This window comes from Tiliqua scincoides, chromosome 1, assembly GCF_035046505.1.
Source record: "Tiliqua scincoides isolate rTilSci1 chromosome 1, rTilSci1.hap2, whole genome shotgun sequence".
NCBI lineage: Eukaryota > Metazoa > Chordata > Lepidosauria > Squamata > Scincidae > Tiliqua > Tiliqua scincoides.
The window spans coordinates 206,174,014-206,198,593 of NC_089821.1; the positions used below are offsets into that span (position 1 = coordinate 206,174,014).

General features: G+C 45.6%; 1 protein-coding gene, 1 non-coding gene and 1 pseudogene across 3 annotated transcripts; 1 reads left to right on the forward strand and 2 right to left on the reverse strand.

Annotated features, from left to right (window-relative positions):
• Positions 1 to 1,285: 1,285 nt before the first annotated feature.
• Positions 1,286 to 1,373, forward strand: TRNAY-GUA (transfer RNA tyrosine (anticodon GUA)). The gene is given in 2 exon segments: positions 1,286 to 1,322; positions 1,338 to 1,373. It is a non-coding gene; the product is annotated as a tRNA-Tyr (tRNA).
• Positions 1,374 to 9,390: 8,017 nt separating this feature from the next.
• On the reverse strand, positions 9,391 to 9,507 carry LOC136637302 (5S ribosomal RNA; annotated as a pseudogene).
• A 2,782-nt stretch (positions 9,508 to 12,289) lies between these two features.
• CCN2 (cellular communication network factor 2) lies at positions 12,290 to 16,120 on the reverse strand. 2 transcript variants are annotated; one of them, XM_066614701.1, is made up of 5 exons: positions 15,981 to 16,120; positions 15,664 to 15,880; positions 14,845 to 15,102; positions 14,437 to 14,648; positions 12,290 to 13,925 (listed from the first exon to the last, which is right to left on the reverse strand). In XM_066614701.1, the coding sequence occupies exons 1-5, from the start codon at positions 16,035 to 16,037 to the stop codon at positions 13,629 to 13,631; spliced, it is 1,041 nt and encodes a 346-aa protein (XP_066470798.1). In that variant the 5' UTR covers positions 16,038 to 16,120; the 3' UTR covers positions 12,290 to 13,628. The 2 variants fall into 2 exon arrangements, with proteins under 2 accessions (XP_066470798.1, XP_066470789.1); XM_066614692.1 differs by having other exon boundaries at positions 15,664 to 15,883.
• Between the last annotated feature and the right edge of the window lie 8,460 nt (positions 16,121 to 24,580).

The window sequence follows — 24,580 nt, forward strand, 5'->3', positions numbered from 1 at the left end:
CCTTGTGGAACAAAAAGTGGATTTGTTTAACTCAAAACTGACCTATGAGACTGATTGTTTTGAGTGCCAATGAGATGTTATAATGATACAGCACAAAACCAATAACTTTTTATTTATTTACTGAATTACTTAAATTTGATTTTGTCATGGAGGGGGAGCTACAAAATCTTCTTTGACCCCAGGTAGCAGATAGATGCCATAACTATGCCACTGACTGGGGGGAGGCAGCAGAGCAAGTGGGTGGTGAGCTTCTGGGGAGAGGAGGTGGGTTCCTCCCAATCGTCACTTTTTAAAAAGCCTGGGCGTGACATCACTTCTGGTTGTGACATCAGTTCTGGGGCAACATTTTGAGCTTGGCACCGGGCTACACGATCATTAGCTATGCCGCTGCACATACTAACAGCTCAACTGCACCCTTTCCTCCCACATCCCACCAATGTAGCCACACCAAGGAAGCTTGAGCTGGTGGGGTGGAAGCTATCCTTGGGGGGAGGGGGTTGTGCCATGACATGATGGGAGAGGGAAGTAGGGCAAAGTTATATTTACCCTACTCTGCCATGCCATGTTTCCCTTTAAGTCTCCTCAGACCTATACCAGCTCTTTAGTTGGCACAAGTCAGAGGAGACAAAGGGGGCATGCTAGCTGCTATTGGAAGAGATAGCATCTGGTTCAAGTTGCCTGTGCTGGGTGCCATCCTCTCCTGCCTCCATCATGCTCCTTGCCCTCCCCCTGCCAATTCCTCTGCTGACCTAAGAAAAAAATAGTAAGAACATAAGAAGAGCCCTGTTGGATCAGGCCAAAGGCCCATCTAGTCCAGTTTCCTGTATCTCACAGCAGCCCATTAGATGTCTCAGGGAACACACAAGACAACAAGAGACCTGCATCCAGTTGCCACTCCCTTGCATGTGGCATTCTGAGGTAACCTACTTCTAAAACCAGGAGGTTGCACATACCCATCATGGCTTATAACCTATGATTCACATTTCTCCAGAAATCTGAACTGAGTTGGTGAGGCTTCCTCAACCCTCCACTTTTCCCTTGAAGATCTTCTTGCCCTCCTGTCTCTCAGTCAGCAAAACTGAAGACAGCTAGTAGGGATTTTCAAAGTGTTTTTCTAATAAGCTGCAGGTAAATGTAATTTAGTCGATGAGATCATCATGAAGTTGGCCAGCTGAGGGGTGGGAATACCTTCAAGGAAAATGTTTCAATTAAGAATCCAGTTCCACACCTAGTAGCTGCTACACCCAACTTTAAAAAAATCGCAGCACAGTATCTCATACCTGTTCCTTCGATAGCTCAGCTGGTAGAGCGGAGGACTGTAGAATGTCGGCAAAGTCATCCTTAGGTCGCTGGTTCGATTCCGGCTCGAAGGAGGGATGTTTTTGTTGCCAGATGTAGCACCAGATCATGTCACAGGAAGACACTTGTAGATGTGATGCTGAAACCGAGGCACAGCGTTGTCCAAATCATCCTTAAGTTGCTGGTTTGATTCTAGCTCAAAGGATAGATACTTTTGTTGTGAGATGTAGCAGCAAATCTGGTGGCCGCATTTGATATCCCTCCTCAGGCACCCAAAGATTTTGGGTTGTCCCTGCCAGTACACTCTGTAAACTTTCAAAGAGGTGTCCCTGTGCATACCGTCACAAAAGCACCATAAAGCACTTTATGACAGTGTTAGTTCTAGGCATGCCCATGGTAAGGCTGGAGCATTCCCACAGGCATTGGTACATGCAGGGATCCCCGCTGGAACAGCTAAGTCTGGCACAGGGGTGGAGGGAGGGCAGGGCAGGGGTGTAATGGTGGTGAAGAGTAGCAATAGAGGTAGGGGCGGGATCAGTGGCACCTTGTTGTTGTTGGCAACCTTCAGTGTCAAAAGACTCTGGTATCGCGCTCTGAAAGGTGGTTCTGGAACAGCGTCTAGTGTGGCTGAAAAGGCCAATTCGGGAGTGACAATCCCTTCCACACTGGGAGCAAGTGCAGTCTGTCCCTGGTCTGTCTCCCTGGCTATGGGCCTTCCTTCTTTGCCTCAGACTGTTGGCCAAGTGTCTCTTCAAACTGGGAAAGGCCATGCTGCACAGCCTGCCTCCAAGCGGGCCGCTCAGAGGCCAGGGTTTCCCACTTGTTGAGGTCCACTCCTAAGGCCTTCAGATCCCTCTTGCAGATGTCCTTGTATCGCAGCTGTGGTCTACCTGTAGGGTGCTTTCCTTGCACGAGTTCTCCATAGAGGAGATCCTTCCAGCACACACCATATCCTATCCCTCTTCCTGGACCTGATCCACCAACACAGATCAACTCAGAATTGAGCCAGTGATTTTGCTGGCACTGGTCCACGTTGACCCATACAGACTGCCACAGTTTACACTGGGGCAAGGGAACAAATGTTCCCTTACCCCAAGTAGACCTCCAGCAGCTGAAATTCCCACACGGGATACAGCATCACCCACACTGGCACCGCTGCATTGTGGTACAAGAATTTAGTTAGGATTGAGCTGCCTACAACCATGGGATGAGAGTTGAGGCCCATTAATAGGTTAGCAACAAAGCGTTGTTTTTTATTTTTATTTTTTATTTTTAAAGCAGATCTCTCTAGGGTCTGTTGTGATCAGGGCTTAAATTCGTAAACCATTAGGAATCGAGGATGAGCAGTGGGACAGCCAAGACTGTGAATGACATCACAGTATTTGAGATGGTGAAAACCCAAAACAGAGTGTGAGGAACTCCAAAAGGATATCCTCACTCAAACCACACAACAAAATGGCAAATGAAAGCCATGTAAGTTTACTGTAAAGTGATGCAGGTTGGACCAAAAAAAAAAAAAATCCTAACTTCACTTATACAATTATGAGATCTGAACAGGAATGAATTCTTGAGGTCACTGTGGAGAACTTATAGAAAATATCAAAGTACCTGCTATAAATGTATAGAGCGAGCACTTTTAGACTATGGCAGCATTTCTCAAACTGTGGGTTGGGACCCACTAGGTGGGTCATGAACCAATTTCAGGTGGGTCATGCAGCATCTAGCTCAGCTGCCATTGAAAATACAGAGCTGAAAATATAGGGTACAGAACTGCTGGGCAGGGTGAGCTCTCAGTGGGAGAGAGGCCGGGTGCTCTGTCCTGGATTTAGGAAGAGGGGATGCTGGAGAGGGGGGAGGGCTGTGTGGCTGGAGAAGGATTCACGCCTGTGTTCTGCTTTGACTTTCGAGTTGGAATGTTTGAATTCTGAGCTATGCAAAATAACCGCACAGGCGCACCGTGTAGTTGGACCTTTGGCTGATCACAGCTTAGGTTTGACATTTAAATGGTTGATGTCACTTCCATCCATGACATCACTTCCAGGTTAATGAGATCTGTTCTGGTGAGTCCCAGCAGACTGTCATTCAAAAAAGTGTGTCCTGGTTCTAAAAGGTTTGAGAACCACTACCATGGGGATTTTCTTGTGAACTTACCGTCAGAAGTAAGCTCCATTAAATACAAAGGGATTTACTCCCTACCTAGAAAGTATGTCTTGGATTGTAGCTGATGCATACTTACTTGGGAGTAAAGGGCCAATCCTATGGCACTGGCACTGCTGATGCTACTGGCCCGACTGTTACAAAAAAGGGCTGTAAGGCACTTTTGTGCTACAAGTACTGGCACACCACCAGTACCCAGCGTCGGTTGGCATAGGGCTGCAGCACCGGAGGATGAATGGTAAGGGCTCCCAGTGGTAAGTTTTACCACCACCTGGCAGCAGACCTTTTGGGGGCAGGGGGAGGGCGGGGAGGGGCTGAACTGGGCAGCAGGAAGACAGAGGGAGGCAAGGAGCGGGTCTGGTAGGGGGATGGAGAGGGTGGCAGGCTCTGCCACCATATCCTAACCCCCCCTCCAGGACTGGGAAGCCCAACACAGTTCTCCTCAGTTCTGCGTCTGCACAATAGCAGGCACAGATCCAAGGAGACCTATTGGGGTTGCCTGTCCGCTACACATAGTAAGGAAACATTTGTTCCCAGAGGAGACCTGGCACTGATTTCCTGCCCCATTGGATGCAGCAGTTGCCATTTCGGTGCTGCTTCAGCCTGGGCGCTAGGGAAGCATAGGATTGGGCTGCCTGTCTTACCAAAGACAGTGGGGCTACTTCAAAGTAATCATGCCTAGGATTGCGCCATTAGTGTGGTTTCAAAACAGGTTCTCCTAAGAAATCTCTGGCATTTCCTGGTTTGAGTCAGGCTGAAAATTCTGTTTATATGTGGCATTTTGGTGACTTCCATTTATGGGCATATGTGGGAGCTGCTGAGGTTAGGAGGGGGAAAAAAAGAAATGGAAAAATGAAATAAATAAATATATCTATTAGCTGAACTCTTTCTGTTTTGAGGTTTCTCTTGTTTTTTAGGCAAGGCTTACATTGCTTTTTCTTCCCAACTGGCTGGACAGACGTCTTGGTAACAGTTTCCATATGTAAAGTACATAAAACATAGCAGAACTGACATTAACTGAAGCCACACCCTGGTTTTTTCCTAATGAAGGAGAGGATCATGCACTAAAAGCACAGCATTAGGAAGGTAGAATTTCACTGTGTGTTCAAGGGGTAGACTACTTTTTCTCTCTCATTTATTTTATGCCTTTCATTATAATAATAGTTAGCGTGTCTTAAAGCGCTGTGGTTCAGGACTGGTGGTAATAAAAAGGAAAGGAAAGTAAATTACGGTACCTATCTGGGTTTACTATTTCTAGAGAAGTCACTCAAAAGCCAATTTTCTTATGCAACTCTTGGTTCTGAATGAGTCAAACGACTGAACTCTACACATGACACTTATTTGTTCCTCTGTGGTTAGAGATAATTTATGGTTCATTCCTGAAGAGTTCCTTAACTAGTCTATTTTGGAGCTATTATTATTTGCAGTCCTAGAACTGGACACTAACTGTTAGTAGTTGTAAAAATTGAAAAAACAAACCATTTATGTTGGTCATATCTTCATGGTAATGGAATGTTGGACTGGAGTGCTGAATTGGAAACAATGGAGAAGTGAGAGGCAGTAGAGACAGCACAGTGAGCACCTTACAGCCCAATCCTATGCATGTCTACTCAGAAGTAAGTCACATTATAGTCAACGGGGCTTACTCCCAGGTCAGTGTGGATAGGATTACAGCCTTAATACATCCCACTGCTCCTTCTGCAGCTCCACACATCTGATCAGAAAAAATAGCATAGCTTCCATGAATCATGGCACAACAGAGGTCAAACTATCACAGTAGAATGTCTGAATCTGAATTTTTAAAAATGGAAAAGCCTGCAGGTGATTTTGCTTTATAAATTAAAAATGCCTCCTTCCATTTCTTTCCTGTTTTAAATACAGCAGGCAGGAGGCAGTGGAACTCATCATGAGGGACACAGCTTTGGAGCCAACCAACCTAAAGCCAAATTGCCTGGAGCTGCCTGGTCAGAGACAAGCGCCAGCCCATCTATGAGGCCAACTGAAGTGGTTACCTCAGGCCACAGACTGATAATGAGTACTGATCTTGTCCCCACTGCTCCTTCTTCTCCTTCTTCTTCCTGGATGGGAAAAATAGGAAGGGGACAAAGAGAAAGAGGAGATATAGAGGGGAGATGAGGAGTGTACAGAGCTAGAGTGTTGGAGAACAAGAGGAGCAGAGATTGGCACGTCATTAAGGAGGGCAGTATTTGGCATGTCACCTCAAATGTCAGGAGAACTTAGGCCAGTCCTGTCAAAGATAGTAATAGTAACAATTTTTGCCATCCCTTCACTTCTCCAAATAAATTGTTCTAGACTGACCCCTGACCACAGACAGAGTACCAGAGTGCACGTTATGTTCTTATGTACCAGCTTAATCATCTTCATAGGGTTGTGAGGATAACTTCATGGTTGCAGCCCTGAGCTTCTTAGAGGAAGAGTGAGATACAAAAGTGAAAATAAAACATATGCTTTCTTTGGGTATCTGGAATGGTGAAGATTTCCTGGTTTTTTCCCTTGAGCTACAGTTTGTTACAGCATCTCCAAATGCATTAACATTACGTCACGATAATTGCTCTGCATCTGTGTAGTTCCAATGAGTTGTTTATTAAGTATGCTTAGTAATCTCTAGATTATCTCATTCTGAGGCCAATTCATGCTGTTTTGTGTGCACATAACACATGAAAGACATGAGTCAATATTGCGATGGGGGTGACAGAAGTGAGAGGAAGTTTGTTCCGGAGCATTAGACTTGCACAGAAATACCACATTTAACTATTTGCTGCTTGAACAGAGTGTTCTCATTTTTAAAAGAAGTACCTTAATAATATCAACATTGCAAATCTCCAGCTGCAGACTTGCATTAGTGCTATAATTATTCCTGTCTGGAAAACAGACATCCAAGGATGACTGTGGGCATCTGTGTGGCTTTCAGAGGTTGTATGCAATTTAAAAATGCACTCAGTCCTTGTGAAAAGATCCACAGTGCAATCCCATGTCCACTTTCCTCGGCGTAAGCTCCATTGGACACAGTGGGACTCAGACCCTGAGTGGTGAAACACTCAAACTGTTTTGAGTGATGAATTGGGGGTGAGGGAGTGGCAAATTGACAAGGGGTGTGCTGCACCCCACATCTTCTTGCCACCACTTCTGTCCCATTGGCCACCCAGCCTCTTCAACTGGTTCTCTGATCATCTTCTTGCATGCTGAGAGTCACTGGGAAGAGAATCAGAGCAGTGGCAGCCCACCTCTCCCTCCAGCTATGCTTGCTGTGAGCAATCACAGCAGCAGACCTACAAAAGCAGCAGCCAAGCAGACCTGCTATGACTGCTTGCTTTCATGAGCGATCAGAAAAGAGTCATTTAGCTTCACCGTCTTCTCCCTCTTGCCTGCCCAGTGAGAAGACCAGATGGCAAGAAGGAGCAGTGGCGGACCTCCTCAGCCCTGCACCCCGGGACAAAGGTCCATGATAGCTCCCCTCATAGGATGTTGCTGCCCCCCAAGTGCAAATCTCCCCCCCCACTTACCTGAGACTTACAGTATCGTGCGCCAGTAGACTGTATTGGGGAAGCTTCCTGAGGCTTCATACTGCGCTTCCGGAAAAATGGAAGCTTCCAGAGCTTCAGAGAGGCTTCCGCAGGGTCCTAAAAGCTCACGCCTGGGACATTTGCGCATCATCTACAATGGGAGGTCCATCACTGAGAAGGATGCTTCTTGCACCCCCAGTATAAGATCATAAGCCCTGCTGATTTGGGCCAAAGACCCATCTAGTCTAGCTTCCTGTATCTCACGGTGGCTTTCTAGATGTCTCAGGGTCTAGACAAAACAACAAGAGACCTGCACCCAATTGCCATTCCCTTGAACCTGGCCTAATCCAAAGGACATTCCACCCTTGAAAGCATGTTCTATTTGTTTCAAATAGGTTGAGTGGAAGCAACTAGGAAGCTGTGGCAACAAACCTGGAGGTAAGAAAAAGGAGGAGGAGGGGGTTTCAGTCCTCCTCACTTCATCCACCTTATTTCCTTAAACAAGGGGTCTCCAAATTTTTCGACAGGAGGACTACATCAAATATCTGGTACCATGTCAAGGGCCAGAAAAAAATAAATTAAATTTAAATAAATTTGAACAAAATTCTAACATTCAAATTTATATTAAATTTCAGTACCCATGAATTAGGAAAAAATACCTGAAAGGCCAGAAGCACCATAGACCTGGTTCCATGATTTCTCCCAACAGAATGGTTTCTTCCCAACCCCCACACGATAGTAATTAATTCATTAAAAATATCTGAAAGGCCAGAAGCACCACACATCTGGTTCCATGTAGCTGGAACCGCCTCTGGAAGGCCTTAAAATATTGCTTCCAGTTATTTGGAAAAACCGCAAGTGAATTTTGAAGCCTTAAAAGGTCTTTGGTGGGCTCAGGAAGGCTTCCCCGGCCCTCTGAAGGCCATTTAAGGCCTTAAAACATCTCTTCCAATTTTTCAGAAAAATCAGGTGACCTTCTAAGACCTCCCAGAGGCCTTACAAGGCATTCTGAGGCCTGGGCAGGCCATGTGTGGATTCCAGAAGACTACAGGGCTTGCTGTGGTCCAGGTGGAGAGGCTCACTGCGGGCTGGATAGAGGCTTGCCACTCTGCCTCTGGGCCAGAGTTTGGAGACCCCCACCTTAAGCAGCCAGGTAGGTGATGAAGAGAAGGAAGAGGCAACAACAGCGGTGGTTGGGCACACGGGAGATGGGTTTTTGTTTTGTTTTCAAAGAGGGGGAGTTCAAACTATCAAGGGTAGCAGATCTGCCCCAATTCAGGTGGCAGATCAGCTCAGGCCACTCCTGGTGGGATGTATCTCTGAAGAAACATGCAAAGGCTTCTTGCCACAAGACATTTATACCCTGCACCCCCAAGCACCATAAGGATTCTGAACGTATTTGTTTCTAAATGCCTGCGTAATCACACAATTGAAGGCATAAAGGAATATTGTTCAAACTGATATTTGAGAGTTACAGAATTGTTAATAGTGAACTCTAATAAAGCTATTCAAAATCTGAGAAATGGGCCCTACACAACAACTGGTTCAGTTACAGACATTGTACAGATATTGTACAGATAAAGTATTATTGCCATTGTTCCTACTTAATTTATTTGGTTCAACAGGTGATCTCCAACATTACTTTGCATATTAATGTCTTCACAGGAAAGTGAGGACCAAATGGTCCACCAGCTGTCTGTGCCTGGCCTGTGTCTGCCTGTTCTAACAAACCAAAGAAATTTATTTATTTATCTATCACATTTTTATACCGCCCTTCTCCAAAGAGCTCAGGGTGGTGTACATGGCTGCTCCTTTTTTTCTTCACAACAACCCTGTGAGGTAGGTGAGGCTGAGAGAAAGTGACTGGCCCAAGGTCACCCAGGGTGCTTCATGGCTGAGGGGGGATTTGAACCTGGATCTTCCAGGTCTGAGTCAACCTCCCAAACCACTACACCACCCTGGCTCTAAATGGATCAGAAATTGATCTCTGGCCGCTTTCTTCCTGAATCAGGAAGAATAAAGTGAGAATTATCAAAGCTTACCTTCATCATAGGATTTTCAGACATCCCACATATCTTGGATCAACCTGACGCAAGGTGAATTTGGTGCCACGTGCTGCCATTCTCATGCAGTCATGCCCTATGTATTTACATCAAGCACTTACGGCTCAATCCTATGTCTGATTTATGGCAGGGGAACCTCTTTTCCATAGTTGTAAAAGACCCTGAGATGGCATAAAGATTGCACTGTTGCTGGGACAATGCCAGCCACCACTGACAAGCAGCTGCAGCTCCAGACCTACACTGCCTAGACCCTGGGCTATGCTTCTCCCAATAAGTCAGTGATGAAGTCATGTCATGGGCAAGTAGGGGAATGGTGGCAACCTTCAGTCTCGAAAGACAATGGTATAAGCCTACAGCACCTGGTATTCCCAGGCGGTCTCCCATCCAAGTACTAACCAGGCCTGACCATGCTTAGCTTCCGAGATCAGATGAGATCAGGCATGTGCAGGGTAACAGCTGCTGTCAGGTAGGGATAATTTTGGGGCAGATCAAAGGAGGGCAGGGGCAGATTGGGAGAATGAGGGGTGGATCCTGGTGGCACCAGTTTGATAGCCTCCCACCACCATAGCATGATAGTATGTGCCTCCTTGGTGTGGCTGCATGCTATAACATGATGGGGGATAGGACTGGGCAGATAGTGAAGGAAAATAAAATTACTCAGAGTAACCAGTTGAAGAATTAGTTATTTATATACCACTTCCATTGGTCTTTGGCATCATTAATTTTCTACTTTCCATCTCACCCTGCATTGGCTAAATGAAGGATGCCACCTCAGAACCTCAGTGGGATGGAGTGGATAGAGTTCTTCGCTAGGTTTGCTTCATGGTCTATGAATCATCCCTGTACAGAGTGCTAATCACACTTGTCCATTGGGTGGTGGTTCATGTACTGAGTTTCTGTGACTAAGGGCACAATCCTATCCTGCGCTGGAACAGGCAAGCCAAGAGGCTTGTGCTATATACAATGCAGGATAGGTGCCCAAAGCAGCTCAGTCAGAGGTAAGGGGAAACTTTTCCCCTGGCACCCTGGCCCCAGTGGGTCTCCTCAGATCTGCACCACTTCCTGTGGTGGCACAAGTCTGTGGAGAGCGGAGCAGCTTGATGCTGCGTCAAGTTCCCTGGGAATGAGTTGGGATCTGGCATAACTGCCTGGTCCCAGTTCTGCCTCCCACTCCTCACCTGCCCACCCCCAGGGCCCCCCACCGCCCACCCTCCCCCTGCCCAGGAACTCCTCCCTCCTGCCTCCTCCCTGCCCACCCCAGAGTCTTGCATCAGCCGATACAATCCTTCAGCGCGAAGGCTTATCTAAGCCTCCGCAGGGCGGCGTGCCTCTACTCGCCAGCCTAACCGACTAACAAGGAGGCTCAAATGTGCCTTATGGCACATTTACTACCCTCCTGGGCTGGCACAAGTCCGGCCCAAGTGCAGCTCAGGATTGCGCTGTAAGGGCCCAATCCTCTCTGGACCTTGCACTGCCAGAACTTGTGTTCCAGCAATGTAAGGCCCTTTATGGTGCTGAGAAAGCTGGGCCACCATTGCACACTTCCAGGCAAATGGGTAGCAGCAGCGCACCACATGCTGTAGCGGCTCCCAGATGCTCCACTGCTCCTGATATCCTGCCAGTGGGGGGGGGGGTGTCATGGGTGGAGAGGGGGAAGGCAGGAAGAGTTTTGGAGAAGGAATATGTTGAGTCTGGTGGCAGCATCCTATCTCTTCTTTTTGAACTCGTCCTGCCTGTTTCGCCTGGTGGTGGTGCAATCAGGAGGCCTGGGAGGAATAAGGAAAAATATCTGTGGAGACGTAAAGGAAAAATATTTTTCCTTATTCCTCCCAGGCCTCCTGATTGCACCACCACCACCCCTGGATGCAGTGCATGCCCTGTTGACAAGCCATCAAATGCAACACAGAGCATTAGAAGTTGGAAATTATAGCAGTCAGCTCACTGCTAGCTCACTCATCTAAGGCCAAAAGGAAACTCTGGATTAGATCTGTCTGCCTGGAAGGAATTCTTGATGAACTATAACCTATGTATCTGAAGACAGAAAAAGTAAAGCAATACTCTCATACTTTACTGTCCCCCACACAAATTATGTCAGTGTACTTTGATTAATACAAATTTACAGCCCAATCATGTAGGATTGGGCTGTGTCTTCCATAGAAGTCAGTGCAATTGATTTGGCTTAAATCCAAGGACTTCAGCTTGAATTCAAGATGAGTCTGTAGTCTATTTACAGTTATGTTCTCTGTTAACAGGTAGAAAAAAGGAGCCTGCTGCAATGAAAATCCTAACAGAAGCTGAAGACTCTGTCAGTTTTCAGTTATGCCTTTTAAACACTGTATTTAATAGGTACAGTGTAATTAATTAGTTAAAATAGGTACAGTGCAATCAATGTAATCAAACAAACATGTAATCAATGTGGTTTAATCAAAGGATTTAAGCCAAGAAATCCTTGCTGTCCAAATCCAGAGCTCTGTGGGTGATGCAGAGCAAAACTGCACTGAAAAGAAATTCCTATCAATGAATAGCTCCGCCCATGCACTCATTCATGTACTAGTTGCTGATACCCTCTACTGAAGTGAATGGGGGGGGGGAGACCTTGTGGGCTGGAGAACTTTATGTAAGAAATTGCTGACTCAGGAATTCAGAGCTTTACTCCAGCAAAACTGTAATTCTGATATACTAGTCAGTGAGAGGCAAACTGCATCTGAATTCACCTTAAATGCTACAGTTGACTTAAATCCAAGTACTACATTGGTTGACAGCATTTCACAAACCACTGCAGACTACTTATGACAAAGGCAGAATACCCCTGGAAAGCAATATGGTATGATGGGACTACTGATATTTACCACCAAAAGCAAGTGTCAGGTGGATGAATTTTGTTTTAGACCTGGTAACATATTTCTCCTAGATTAGATTTCAAGAATGTTAGTTTTAATTGCAGTATTAATCAGCTGACACTAATGTTTTATATTGGGCCATGTTGTTGCATCTGTATGGGAACCTGGGGTACAGTCCACTGGGATATGTTCTCTGGCTCTAGCCTCTTAAGCATTTTAAGGGGATTTGTGTGGAACTGATTCTATCTATTTAGCTTGACGTGGTAGTGATAGGTCATGCTCGTACACCAAGGAATATCTACAGTGGGAAAATTGACTTAGTGCAGGATTACAGCAAAGTACACATCAATTTATTCCCTTTTCAATAACTGCTAGACCCAACAAAATCAAGAGACTTGCAAGTCAGTTTATATAAAAAATAAAATACTTTATTTTTCAACTAGAAAGGTGCAAACATGTAACTTTTGGTCACACTTCTCAATGGGTAACAAACTGTCCCCACAAAAACAGCCATGGTCAAAGAAAGAAACAAATGTTCTTAGGTGGAAAGACTGATCAGCTACTAATGAGCTGCTTATTTTACTTCAGGACATCTTGATTAAGGCAGAAATAACCATATTTCTTTTCCTTGTCCCTTATTTGATGAAATGCTTCTGAAGGATGTGGGTACCTCTTCTTCAGCAAACCATCAATTCAGTTCACTTGCAGCCCAATCCAAATGAGGGCCTGCGCTGGCAGAACATAAATCCCACCAGTGCATGCTGTCAGAAAAGCACCATAAAGCTGTGCTTTATGGTGCTTTTGACAAATGTCCCCTTACCCGAAGCGATCGAAAATAGCTTTTTTTTTTTACCCTTATTCCAGCGATCAAAAATCAACTGCAAGATGCAGTGTAGCCCACGCTGGAGCCACTGCATCACCGCATGGGGATTTACGTTGGATTGGGCTGCCCCTGTTGCTTCCCCTACTGTTAATTGAGCAGAACTTCCATCCTAGAATCTACTTCAGGAGTTGAATGTATTGGGTCATAAAAAAAGGGAGAGGCTAACACTGATGTATCAAAGCATTAACAAACAAAAGAGGCAATAAAACTTTTAAATTAACTTAGATAACTGTACAAAATATATATATATATATACACACACACACACACGCAGTATTTACAATATTAATTAAAAAAAATCTAGCTGGTGACAAAGTTTCTGCCACAAGCTGTCCAGTCTAATAGACATAATTCTGAACATACCATTTGAGTCAGAACGTCAAAGCAGAATTATTGCTACTCTGATGTAGAGAACACCATGACTTAGCACCTTGCTGGGTAAGAGTTTCCAGTCCAGCAGTTACTGACACAAAAAAAACTCAGTAACCTGGCTAAGGGTCCTTTTCCATTGCACTATTAGGTGGGACATGAGCTACTTCACAATGTAAACATTGCTGAAGGCCTCAAATGTCCCCTTAAAAAAGTAATTCCTATATATCACCCCCCCATAAACAGTATACTCTATTCTGAGGCACAGCTTTGCTGTGGTACCTCACAGTCCTTTTAATTATTTTTTTTTCCTTCAAACCTATGTTTGGGGTCAGTAGACAATTTTGTCTTAAGTCACATGGAACATTTTTGTTTCTGTTTTTTTTTTAAAAGACATTTAAATACCTTGTGCTATTTAATCATGTTTTACAAAAATGAGATGCAATTATCAGTTCAAGTTGACAGTCGAGTTTAAAAGTGTCTCTTTTGGGTTTTATGCCATATCTCCATACATCTTCCTGTAGTACACAGACTCAAAGATGTCATTGTCTCCAGGGCAGTTGTAATGGCATGCACAGGTCTTGATAAACATCATTCTCTTCTTCATGACCTCACCATCAGGACACTTGAATTCCACAGGGAGGGTGGCTGTTCTGTGGGGGGTGCAGCAACGCCCATCAGTGCAGACGCCACAGAACTTGGCTCGATAGGTTTTTACACTGGTGCAGCCAGACAGCTCAAACTTGATTGGCTTGGAGATCTTGGGAGTACGAATGCACTTCTTGCCTTTCTGTTGAGAACAGAAGATGGGATTCATATAAGTACATGTCAGATATACAAGGCTTCCATTCATATTGTCCAATGTCTTACTTTACACAGTTTTTACTTACTCCTGGCTTCACATACCCTGAATACAATCCAGACAATATACTTGTGAGTATATTGTAAGAAAGTAAGAGAAATTATCATATATTTATTGAAACCAATGAGATTTATGGTTCTTAAATTTGGCTGGCTTGGGCCCATTGCTTTCAAGTAATCCCTATCAGTTCAATGGGATTTTCATCCATGTGAATCTGGCAGTCTTAGATTGCCCATGTAATAATCTGTTAATGTTGACTGAATGTTATTTTAAATGGCTATATACAACATATTTCTTTATCTAATTTTTTTTTTCAAATAATGTGGCTTTAGATGCTGTTCCCCATGGTCATTTGATTAAAAATGCCAACATAGATACAAGAGACTTTAAAATATATCTACATCTATGTAGGCAGAAGTGAAATGAGCAGCTTCTTTACCTTGATGCTCTCTTCCAGGTCTGCTTCACAAGGTCTCACCATGCAGAGTCTGCTTTGCTTCTCCAGTCGGCAGAAAGCATTGTCATTGGTGACTCTAGTGGAGATGCCCATTCCACAAGTCTTTGAGCAGGCACTCCATTCAGTGGTCTGGACCAAGCAGTTGGCACGCATCAGGGATGGGTCAGGGCCATACGTGTCTTCCAGTCTGTAAGCTAAAGAGCAGAGGAAAGAAAAAGGGATTAGATTCTAGCACCACGAAGAAGAGGCTCAGGCTCATAGGACACCACAGGAACACACAGAGTTGAATTATCCTACATGTCCCCATTTATGCCAATGCAACTCCAGAAGGTGCTCGACGGAGGGCACCAACACAGCAAAGCCAAGGCTGTTAAGACAACTCCAGCTCACCAGCAAGGGCAGGTCCGACTGCGGTCTGTTCTTTGTCCTTGGGCTCATCGCACACCCATTCCTCGCAGCATTTGCCTGGCAGCTTCACTCTTCGCGGGTAGGGGCAGTCTGGGCTGGGCAGGCGAACATCCATGCTGCACAGGGGCACGCAACCCACAGCTCCATCCAGGCAGGTGCACTGATATTTGCAGCTGCTCTGGAAGGACTCTCCACTTCGGTACACCATGCCTCCGAACACACAGGGGGCGCCGTCCCTTGCTACAAAGAGAAGAGAGCAGTCCTTCCTGAAAACTGCCAAAAAATCCTATCCAGGTGCCTACCCACAAGCAAGAAGGGGGCTAAACTAATGGCATTTGGGGTGTCAGCGGTCTCTGGTCCTTGGGTACCCCCTCCCCACTTCAGCTCAGGCAGGGCTGCTGAAACTTGGATAGCTGCAGCAGGGCAGCAATTCAACAGGTCATGCTTTCCCCTGCAGGGTGGAGAAGATCTGGACAGGCTAACCTCCTGCACCAAGGCAGTTTCCCCTATAGCCTAAGGCTGCAATCCTATCCACAAGTACCTAGGAGTAAGTCCCATGGACTCTAATGGGACTTACTTCTGAGTAGACATGCCGAGGATTGGGCTCGAAGGCTGCTGTCCTAGACTCACTTTCCTGGGAGTAAGCCCCATTGTAAGCCCTAGTGGAACTTACTTCTGAGTAGACCTGCATAGGCTTGGGCTTTAAGCCCCAGAAGGCATGCGAGTGCCAGAACCAGAACCGCTCACGTCCCTGCTGCACCCTGGAGGTGACGGGAACGACCCCCGGCCGGCGGTACTCACCGGTGCACACTCCGATCTTGCGGTTGGCGGGGGAGCCGAAGTCGCAGAAGAGCCCCTTGTGGGGGTCGCAGGGGTCCCGCTCGGTGCAGAGCTCGCCCAGCTGCTTGGCACACACCCGGCAGCAGCCGCAGCCGTCTGGCACCAGGCTCACCCCGGGCGGGCACTGGGGAGGCGCGGCTGCACACTGGCACTGCCCGCTGCAGTCCTGGCTGGCCGCCTGCTGGGGAGAGAGGGGCACAGGGGGGTGTGAGCAGACGCGGGCAGGACGCCGGGCAAGACCCGCCACCCACCCCAGCCAGGCGCGGGGCTGCACTTACGCGGCCGGAGAGGGCGAGCAGGAGCGGCAGGGCGCAAAGGAGGCGGCGGAGTGCCATCCTGTGCTGCTGCTGCTGGCGGAGGGCGAGAGGCGCTGCGGAGGCTGCTTGGCGAGGGTGTCCTGGGCTGACGGCTGCCTTCGTCCCCTGGAAGCAGAGCGCCGCTCGTCTGAGTCCCGAGGAGGCAGCCCGGCGGCTTTTATCCCCTCCCGGCTGCCCGCGCGCGCCAATGGGCTGAATGGAGTCCTACACAAACAGCCACATTCCTGACATTCCTCTCCACCTTCCTGCCTCATCAACTCACACCGGATTGAGCCTGACCCCTTGACACTCGCATTCCTCCGTCTGCTGCAGGCTGGCTGGCTGGCTGGCGCACAAGAAAGGCGCTGTCTTGGCCCGGGAGGGGGCAGCTCCCAGCCCAGTTTCTTCCCACCACCACCACAGGCCTGATTTATGGGGCTTCCAAGCTGGGGAAGAGCCTCTCCCTCCTCCTCTTCTCCAAGGGCTCCACCTGGATTCTACCCACACTGGGTGTCCAGCCCACCTCCAAATCACAGCTGAGGACACCCCACTACGGGGATTTTCCACCTTTTTCGTCTCCTGGCACACTGACAAGGCACAAAAATGGCCAAGGCGTGCCATCAGTTTGTGAACCATTGACGAGGCATGCCGGTGGGGGGCTCACAACCCCCAATAACCCTACTAAATAAATGACTAGAAAAGAGGTGCCTGAGGGGGGCACGACTGAGGCATACAAAATCATGCGGGGGATGGATGGAGTGGATAGAGACACTCTTTTCTCTCTCATTTAACACCAGAACCAGGGGACATCCACTAAAATTGAGTGTTGGGAGAGCTAGAACAGACAAAAGAAAATATTTCTTTACCCAGCGTGTAGTTAGTCTGTGGAACTCCTTGCCACAGGTAGTGGTGATAGTGTCCTGCCTAGATGCCTTTAAGAGGGGATTGGACAAATTTCTGGAGGAAAAGTCCATTGGGTGTTACATGATAGGTATGTGCAAGCTCCTGATTTTAGAAATTGGCTACCTCAGAATGCCATGTGCAGGGGAGGGCACCAGGACACAGGTTGTGTCTTGCTGTCTTTTGTGCTCCCTGAAGCATTTGGTGGGGTGAGATACAGAAGCTGGACGGAACCTGGACACAGTACAGAAGCTGGACGGTGATATACAGAAGCTGGACTAGATGGGCGTTTGGCCTGATCCAGGGGGCTCTTCTTATGTTCTTATGACCCTCCCCCGAACTCCTGCAGCACACCCACAGACCATTCATGGCACACCAGCGTGCCATGGCACAGTGGTTGAAAATGGCTGCTCTACAACAAAGAGAGAAAGCAGCGATGTTCTTGATTTCTTGAAAAGTAATAGTTAGAAACCTTTATTGGCATACAGTCATCTCTATCTACCTGAAAAGTATTATGATTTTTTATCTGTTTCCCAGCAAAGATTACGTTTCAGTCACCACCAGCGCCGAGTGAGGTTCATTAGGGAAGCAGAAATGACTAAGGGCAGCTTCCCCCCTTCAAATGCACAGGATCCAAGAAACCACTTGTCAAGCCTGTTGTAAAGTTGGATTTTCCTTCCAGGAAAATGGAAGGAAGAATATGACACAAATGGAGCTTCCAAACATTATCTCCAACCCATCCAAGTGATTGATTTATTCATTCAGGTTTTCCCACAAATTTCAGATCTTGGTTACAAGGGATTCCACCTATACAAACCTACAGTAATACATTACATCCTTAAATTATAGTTGAGAAAAGCATGATTCAGTTCCCTTTAAAAAAATGCGATAAAACAAATGTGTTGTTCAGCCCTTAATTTTCGGTCCTTAAAGACACTTGCCCCATCTGAGGCTCAGATGCACTCATGTGCTCAAGATTTGGTGTGGGCTGGTGGCCACATGCCTTACAATAAAAAAAAGATTAGTGTTCACAGAGCGATGCACACTAAGAAGTCTGAGGCCTCCACTGAAATTAATGTGCAACACCCATTCATGGTAGCTAGATCTCTGCAGTCTCATGCAAGTTGAACTTAGACTGCAATTCTAACCCTATTTTCCTGAGAGTAAGCTCCATTGAATACACCAGGACTTACTCCTGAGTAGACATGCATAGGATTGTGCCCTTAATTGTGCTCCCCCCTCCCCATGTCCTCGAACTGGTGACCTTCTAATGCAATCTTCAGACTAATGGAGGCTCTACCCTCTAGACCAGACCTCCTGCCGAAGATAAAAGTTCCATGCCCTTGAATAGGTGTGGTTTGCATCTCTTCTGTTTCCCAGGGAAACAGTCCCCACCCCCAATATCTAATCCTGCCAGAGAAACAGGTAAGAATGTATTATTTGATTCATTTCCTGTTGTGTGTTGTGACAAGAAGAGAGTTCAAGTGGGGGGAGGGAAGAGTTTGCCAGGATCGTTGCTAGGAACAAGCCTGGGAATTTTTCTTCTTCTTCTTCTTCTTATCTAGACAAGAAGACACAAGGTTCTAGAAATAAAGGAGCCTGGCTGTTTTCTCCTGGTTTCTTCTGTGATGAGTGACTTTCTGTTGTTACATAATTTTTTTTTCCTTTCCAGCTTTTCTGTGCAAAGCAGTTATTTGGAGATTTCTTAATATAGCACCTAAACTAATATGTTGTACAGTGTCTGGTTTGCAAGTGACTCTGTGGACTGCTGAATCATACTGGGATATTTTTCCTAATAGGTATTTTCTATGAATAGAGAGAGAGAGAGAGAGGGAAAGAGCCTATTTGCCCTGCAATGCTTGGCAAAATCAAGTGAGGCTGAAGCATGGAAGATGTGGCTCTCATTTTTCCCACTGCGTATGTGCTAGTCATTCGTAAGCAACACATTCCACCCTAGCATTTTTCTGCTCCTTGAACTTGCTGTCCTGTCCTCCCTTTGGTGCCTACACAAATAAAACATTTATTTGAAAGAGGGTATTTTAGTGCCATATTTATTTAGGACATTTTCAGCTTGCCCTTCCTAACTCAGCATGGTGTATTTTGTGTCCTGCCAGGACTCAGTGGGGTTAGAGGCAAGTGATGGGGGCAGCATAGATTGGGAGTCAGGTTCCAGGGCTGGCAGACAAGGTTCAAGGCCGGGAGCAGAAGACAGGGTTGACAAGGGTAGGGCCAATCCTTCCATCAAACAACCTGAAGCATGTTATATAGGATGGTGAATTTGGGGCAGTGACAAATGTTGAGGTGCCTTCTGCCTGCTTACTCACTCGCTCTCCCTGCTGGCTACCACTGCTGGAGAGAACAGTCAAAGAGACCTTCTTCGTAGGGAAGATGCTAGCAACCCAACTTTATGAGCTGCATTCTCCTCTTCCTTGCCCTTCCCTCCTACTTTTGAAATTTGAATGCACTGTGTCTCACTGTCTCTCATCGTCACCTGTCCCTCAAAAGCGTTATGAAGCTAATATGCTACTATAAGAATGGTTGGTCCTCAAGCTAGGAGAATTCACCAGTTGCTGGGGGGCTCAGACTCATTTAAAAAACTCTTTTTGACATTCCTATGGCCAGTACAACTCACATACACTGTGCTACCCAACCTTGTTGGCCTGCACTCAAATGAAAGTGCCTTTGTAATGGAACAGGAGACTCTGTGGCATTCTCTTAATCCAGTTTACTCTGTTACACTGAGAAGCCAACAAGCTTTGAGTCAAGCGGATTGGCATCCTGACCTTAGAAACATGTACTTGGAGGCCTTATTGATTTCAGTGAGAGTTATTTCCAAACAAATGCAGTTAGGGTGTTAGTCCCATTAGCTATTAGCTCAAATCCAAGTATTTCACTTAACTCGGTTGTGTGTCAGGCCATAAGCATCTTCATCAAACAACGGTGAAACGCTTAGAAACGCTTTTTCTAAGCGGTGATTTTTCTAAGGCCCCCATGGCGTGCAGTATTTGCCTTTCTGTTGTATCTGGTGGCCAGTGAATGGCAGCATTTTGATTCATTAGAACTAGTTCCCTCAAGGATGTATGTGGGCTTTCTGTTATGTGAGACAATCTTACCCTGCACATGCCTGATCTCGTCTGATCCTGGAAGCTAAGCAGGTTCAGGCCTGGTTAGTACTTGGATGGGAGACCTCCTGGGAATACTGGCTGCTGAAGTCTTATACCATAGTTTTTCGAGACTGAAGGTTGCCAACCACTGCAAGGGTAGTTTGGGCTCTTTGAGATGAATGAACTGGATGACCTTTAGGTCTCTTGATGACCCTCAAACATATAGATCTGTAGCATTTTTAGAGATGTCCTTATGTAGGCCCTGCTCTTGCCCATTCATTTCCAACAGGTCAGACACAGAAGATATTTCCAGTGACTTATGCTTCACTCTCCCTCTTTCCTCCTTTCCTAGCACAACATAATACCGGATACAGCTTCTTTCCAAGACCACATTGGTTTTGAATAAAAATCTCCCTTTTAACAGAAAAAAAATGTTCTCATTTGTAAAAAAAAAAAAAAAAGATCCCCTAAAAAGGAGTTATGGTAAGTAGTACCCATTTCCAAATGTATGAGGCATCCCAAGGCCTATATTTACTTGAATGACTGCAAGCAAAAGGCTGCATTTACCCACTTCTGAGTAAATAATAGACACACCAAACTATGTACAACATGCTTACGAAAATGGAAACATCACCAGGTAAACAGAATACCGCTTTAAAAATGCCCAAATATGGTAAGCGGCCATTGGAAAGAGAAGGCTGGGGCAATGCTGAAGATCCCAAGTTGGAAAGCTGCTGTTATTCATCAGTGGAGATGAACTGATGATCAGTAACTCTGCAGGCAATTGCTTCACGCAGTGAAGGACTGTTATGTACACTGTATCATCAGGGATGTTTCTGCTGGAGGGACCCAAAGGCAAAGCAGTCACTGTGCCAAACCACCTGTGAAGGGGGTCAGCAAAAAAATGAAGGTTGCTGGTGGATTTCAGATTTTGACTGCTTTTAAAATGCCTCAGAGGAAGTAATGGGTGGGGAAAGCATGGGCAGGTGCACGAATGTGTGCATGGGCTCAAGAAGACAGCACTGCATACTATCTTTCGTAAAGCTGATCTAGAACAGAGTGAATGAAGGTCTTATACATTTAGCAAACAAGATCTTTGTAATGTCACTGAGAAAAATATTAAATTCCAAATAGGGTATCACTTATATAGTACTTATAATACTTATACAGACAGCAGGACACTTCAGAGTCTGTTTTCATCAGGCTCACTGCAGCCTGATGAAATACTATTCCTATTTTTTATGTGTGAAAAAGAAGGAAGCAGCTTGTCTATCACCACATAGTAAACCCATGCCAGGGCTAAGATTTATGTCTGTTGTGCAAATACAAGCTTACGTCTTGCTCACTTAACATTCTTCAATGCCTAGCTGAATGTGTGACATGATTGCATTGTAAAGAGGTCATACTGAATGATATCAAAGTTTATTTGAATCTGTGGTGATGTCTTTACACATGCTGTAGTTACAAAGTGATGATATGAATCATTTGAAAGTCTTGTAACCTAGATCACAGTGCTACCATCTATCTTGTCTGATTTTCCCTATCCTGCTGACTACGCCAATTTGTCCCATCCAAATATTCCAACTCCCTTCTAATGTCCACTTTTTGGCTAATTAACACCCCCTCTTATCTCTAGAAACAACAGCTGTGGTGTACAAAGGAATGAACACAGAACTCCTTATCTATAGCAATTAACAAGAATTTATTGCTACAAGCACAGACATTCCTGCAAATCCTCTTGTCCAGAGGCTTTCCTTCCCCATAACTCCACTTAACTTAGTGGGTAAAGGTCCAAAGCCTCCAGTCCAAGTCCAATCCAATCTCCAAAGCACAGTCCAGTCTTCCCAATCCAGTCTTCTGCAGCAGAGTCCCTCCTCTCCAGCAGTGTCCTTTCCAGCAGAGTGTCTCCTCCAGCAGGGTCCTGGCAGTCCTCTCTTCTGTGTTCTCCAGCAGAGTCCTGGCAGTCCCATTCTCCCGTAGGTCCTGGTAAGTCTGGGTCTGGGGTACCTCTGGTCAGATTCCCTCTGAGTCAGGTAGCTTTGCTCCTTCTGAAGTTGCCTTTTATCCTTGTATGTCCCACTGAGTCCAAATTAGGCTCATTTGAGCCATCTCTTCAGTCCATGTCCATTCAAAGTCCCATCAAGGTCAAATGAAGCTCAGGTGTCCAACCAGGTCTCCATTGGCCTTGATTGATTACAGCTGTGGAGCCAGCCCTGCCCTTCCCAGAGCTGTCAAACAGCTGTCAAAACATGGAATCGCTGTCAACACCACATCATCCACCTGATGATCTTCTGATCTTCCATTACACCATCCCATGATCACGCAGCAAAGAAGGCCATCTACGGCTCATGGTTTTTACTTTGGTTTGCAGTGTGGATGCCATACAAGCAGATCCATGTATTGCTCAGAAAAAAACAATCATTTCAACTTGATTTTTGCAAAGAAAAATATTTTGACCCTAATTTGATCTGCGCTACATGGTTTGTGTGATGCGATCAGCATGAAATCCAGTCATTCCTGGCTCAACATTGTTTTACTCCAAACAGTTTAGAAATGACTCATCACACCTGCTTTGTATGGATGGGGTAATGACAAAACAGAAAAGGCAGCAGCTTTTGCTAATGTCAGCCTTGGTTTGCCTTGTCTTATGGATTGATGGCATGCCACTGTTTCAAGAAATACAGATTGTCATTGATACGGAGGATTGCTAAAAATGGATTAATTTTGACTTACATGCAGGTGTTTATACAGCAGCTCCTTTTCAGACAGTATATTTTTTCTGGTAAAATAAGGAATTCACTACATTGGCAACCCAGTTGTGTTGACACAGCTATACATGGAATGTGTATGTGTCGACATTAGCTTCAATTGGGTAAGTCTTGTGAAAAAATACAGGTGTGGATATGTGGAATTCTTTCTTTTATGTTTATCCTTTTTCTTTTTGGTCCTTTTTTTTCTTTCTTTCTTGATGTCTTCCCCCCTTTCCCCAAAGAAGTCACTTGATCAAGTATCAGACATACTGAAAAACCTGGCAGGACTGCAGGAAAGTGGCTAGACTCGGAGTGTTTGTGTACTTAACGAAAGAATCTTGCACATTTTCAACCTCCAGTCACAGCTATTTTCTTATAAGAGCCACTGGAGGTCTGAGCCAGCCCTCAAAGCGGAAATCAAAGGCTCTCAGAGAAACACACCCGAAGAATGTGAACCTGATCCAAGAGCTGTACGCAATGCTCACACAGGACTGTGCGCCTTAAAGGAAGTCTCGCCGTATATGGAGATCTGTAGCCGGAGCGATTCATCATCCTGATGGGCCTGTGGGCTGGGCTGCAGATGCTTCAAGCTGGCCTCAGCTTTAACTATGTACAATAATTCCTCTCCCTAAAAACTTGCCAGCATATTCCCCCCTGCCACAAATGTTTAATAAATATTAACTTGCGCTCCTAAGGGATCCTGCTTGACCATACATTAAATGTGTATTTACCTAAAGTGCTGATTCCAGGCTCGGCTTGCTATTCTGCCTGGAAATGAAGTACAAATAAAGTAGCTTGACTTTATATCCGGAATTTGCTTCTCTTGTGTTTATTTTTTTTAAAGTTCATTCACTGGTTTGTTCAATATCAGCTATGTCGAACTCTCTCTCTCTCTCTCTCTCTCTCTCTCTCTCTCTCTCTCTCTCTCTCCTGCAGAGGTATTGGAAATGTCCAGATTTATACAACAAAGTTGAGATTTTTGGAAATCTCAGGATTTCCCCCTAGCTTTGTCACCCTGGGGTGCCATTTAAGGAGAGTGGGGCATAGTTTGTTTCAGACAACATGTAATTATTTCTTAGGAGCAGTTATATTTCTGGCTATTATAGGTGTAAAAAGTCACTTTTCTCCTAGAAAAAGGTGTAATATAGGTAATTATTTCTTAGGAGCAGTTATATTTCTGGCTATTATAGGTGTAAAAAGTCACTTTTCTCCTAGAAAAAGGTGTAAAATAGGTGTAAAAAGTCACTAATTCTCCTAGAATATGCCATTTTTAAAAACATTTCCTCTTAAATATATCCAAGGGAAGACTCTAGTCTAAGCCTTCCTGTGAATATGGCTAGTACCAGCAGCCCACAGAAACCTGAGCTAGAGATGTCAGTCCCTTTAAGTAAACATTGTTGCTCATATTAGCAAAAGCTATATGCTGGGCCTCAGTTCATTTATGCTGGTGTAGGGCAACAGAAGATGGGAATCCAATGTTCTCATCAAGTCAGTGAGATATGAACTTGCTAGTTAGCATATCCTGCCCATATCAATACCAGCAAGGAATGAGTGAAACAAGCAGGTTTTGCTCTGTGAGAATGCAAAACTTTGAAGTCCACAGCAGCATTGATTCTGCAAGCCCACTCAACTGAGCTGATCTGACGCTGGTTCTTTTTGTATCCAGGTGTAACAGGCTTGGAAGAAGACTAAATAGAGGACTTTCAACTCTGGCATCTACTTCCTTTTCTGATCTCACACAGAGGTGTTTTATTGGCTCAGAGTCACACAGTATGGCTCATCTGTTTACTCAGACCTTTTTGGAAATGGTTGTGATAACTACAGAAGG

Excerpts from the sequence above, each read along its gene's own strand:
- CCN2 (XM_066614692.1), bottom strand. The coding sequence starts at position 16,037 with ATGGCACTCCGCCGCCTCCTTTGCGCCCTGCCGCTCCTGCTCGCCCTC. Across the intron at positions 15,884-15,980 it reads TGCTCGCCCTCTCCGGCCGC|CAGGCGGCCAGCCAGGACTG; the intron begins GTAAGTGCAGCC and ends CTCTCTCCCCAG. Across the intron at positions 13,926-14,436 it reads ACCTGGAAGAGAGCATCAAG|AAAGGCAAGAAGTGCATTCG; the intron begins GTAAAGAAGCTG and ends TGTTCTCAACAG.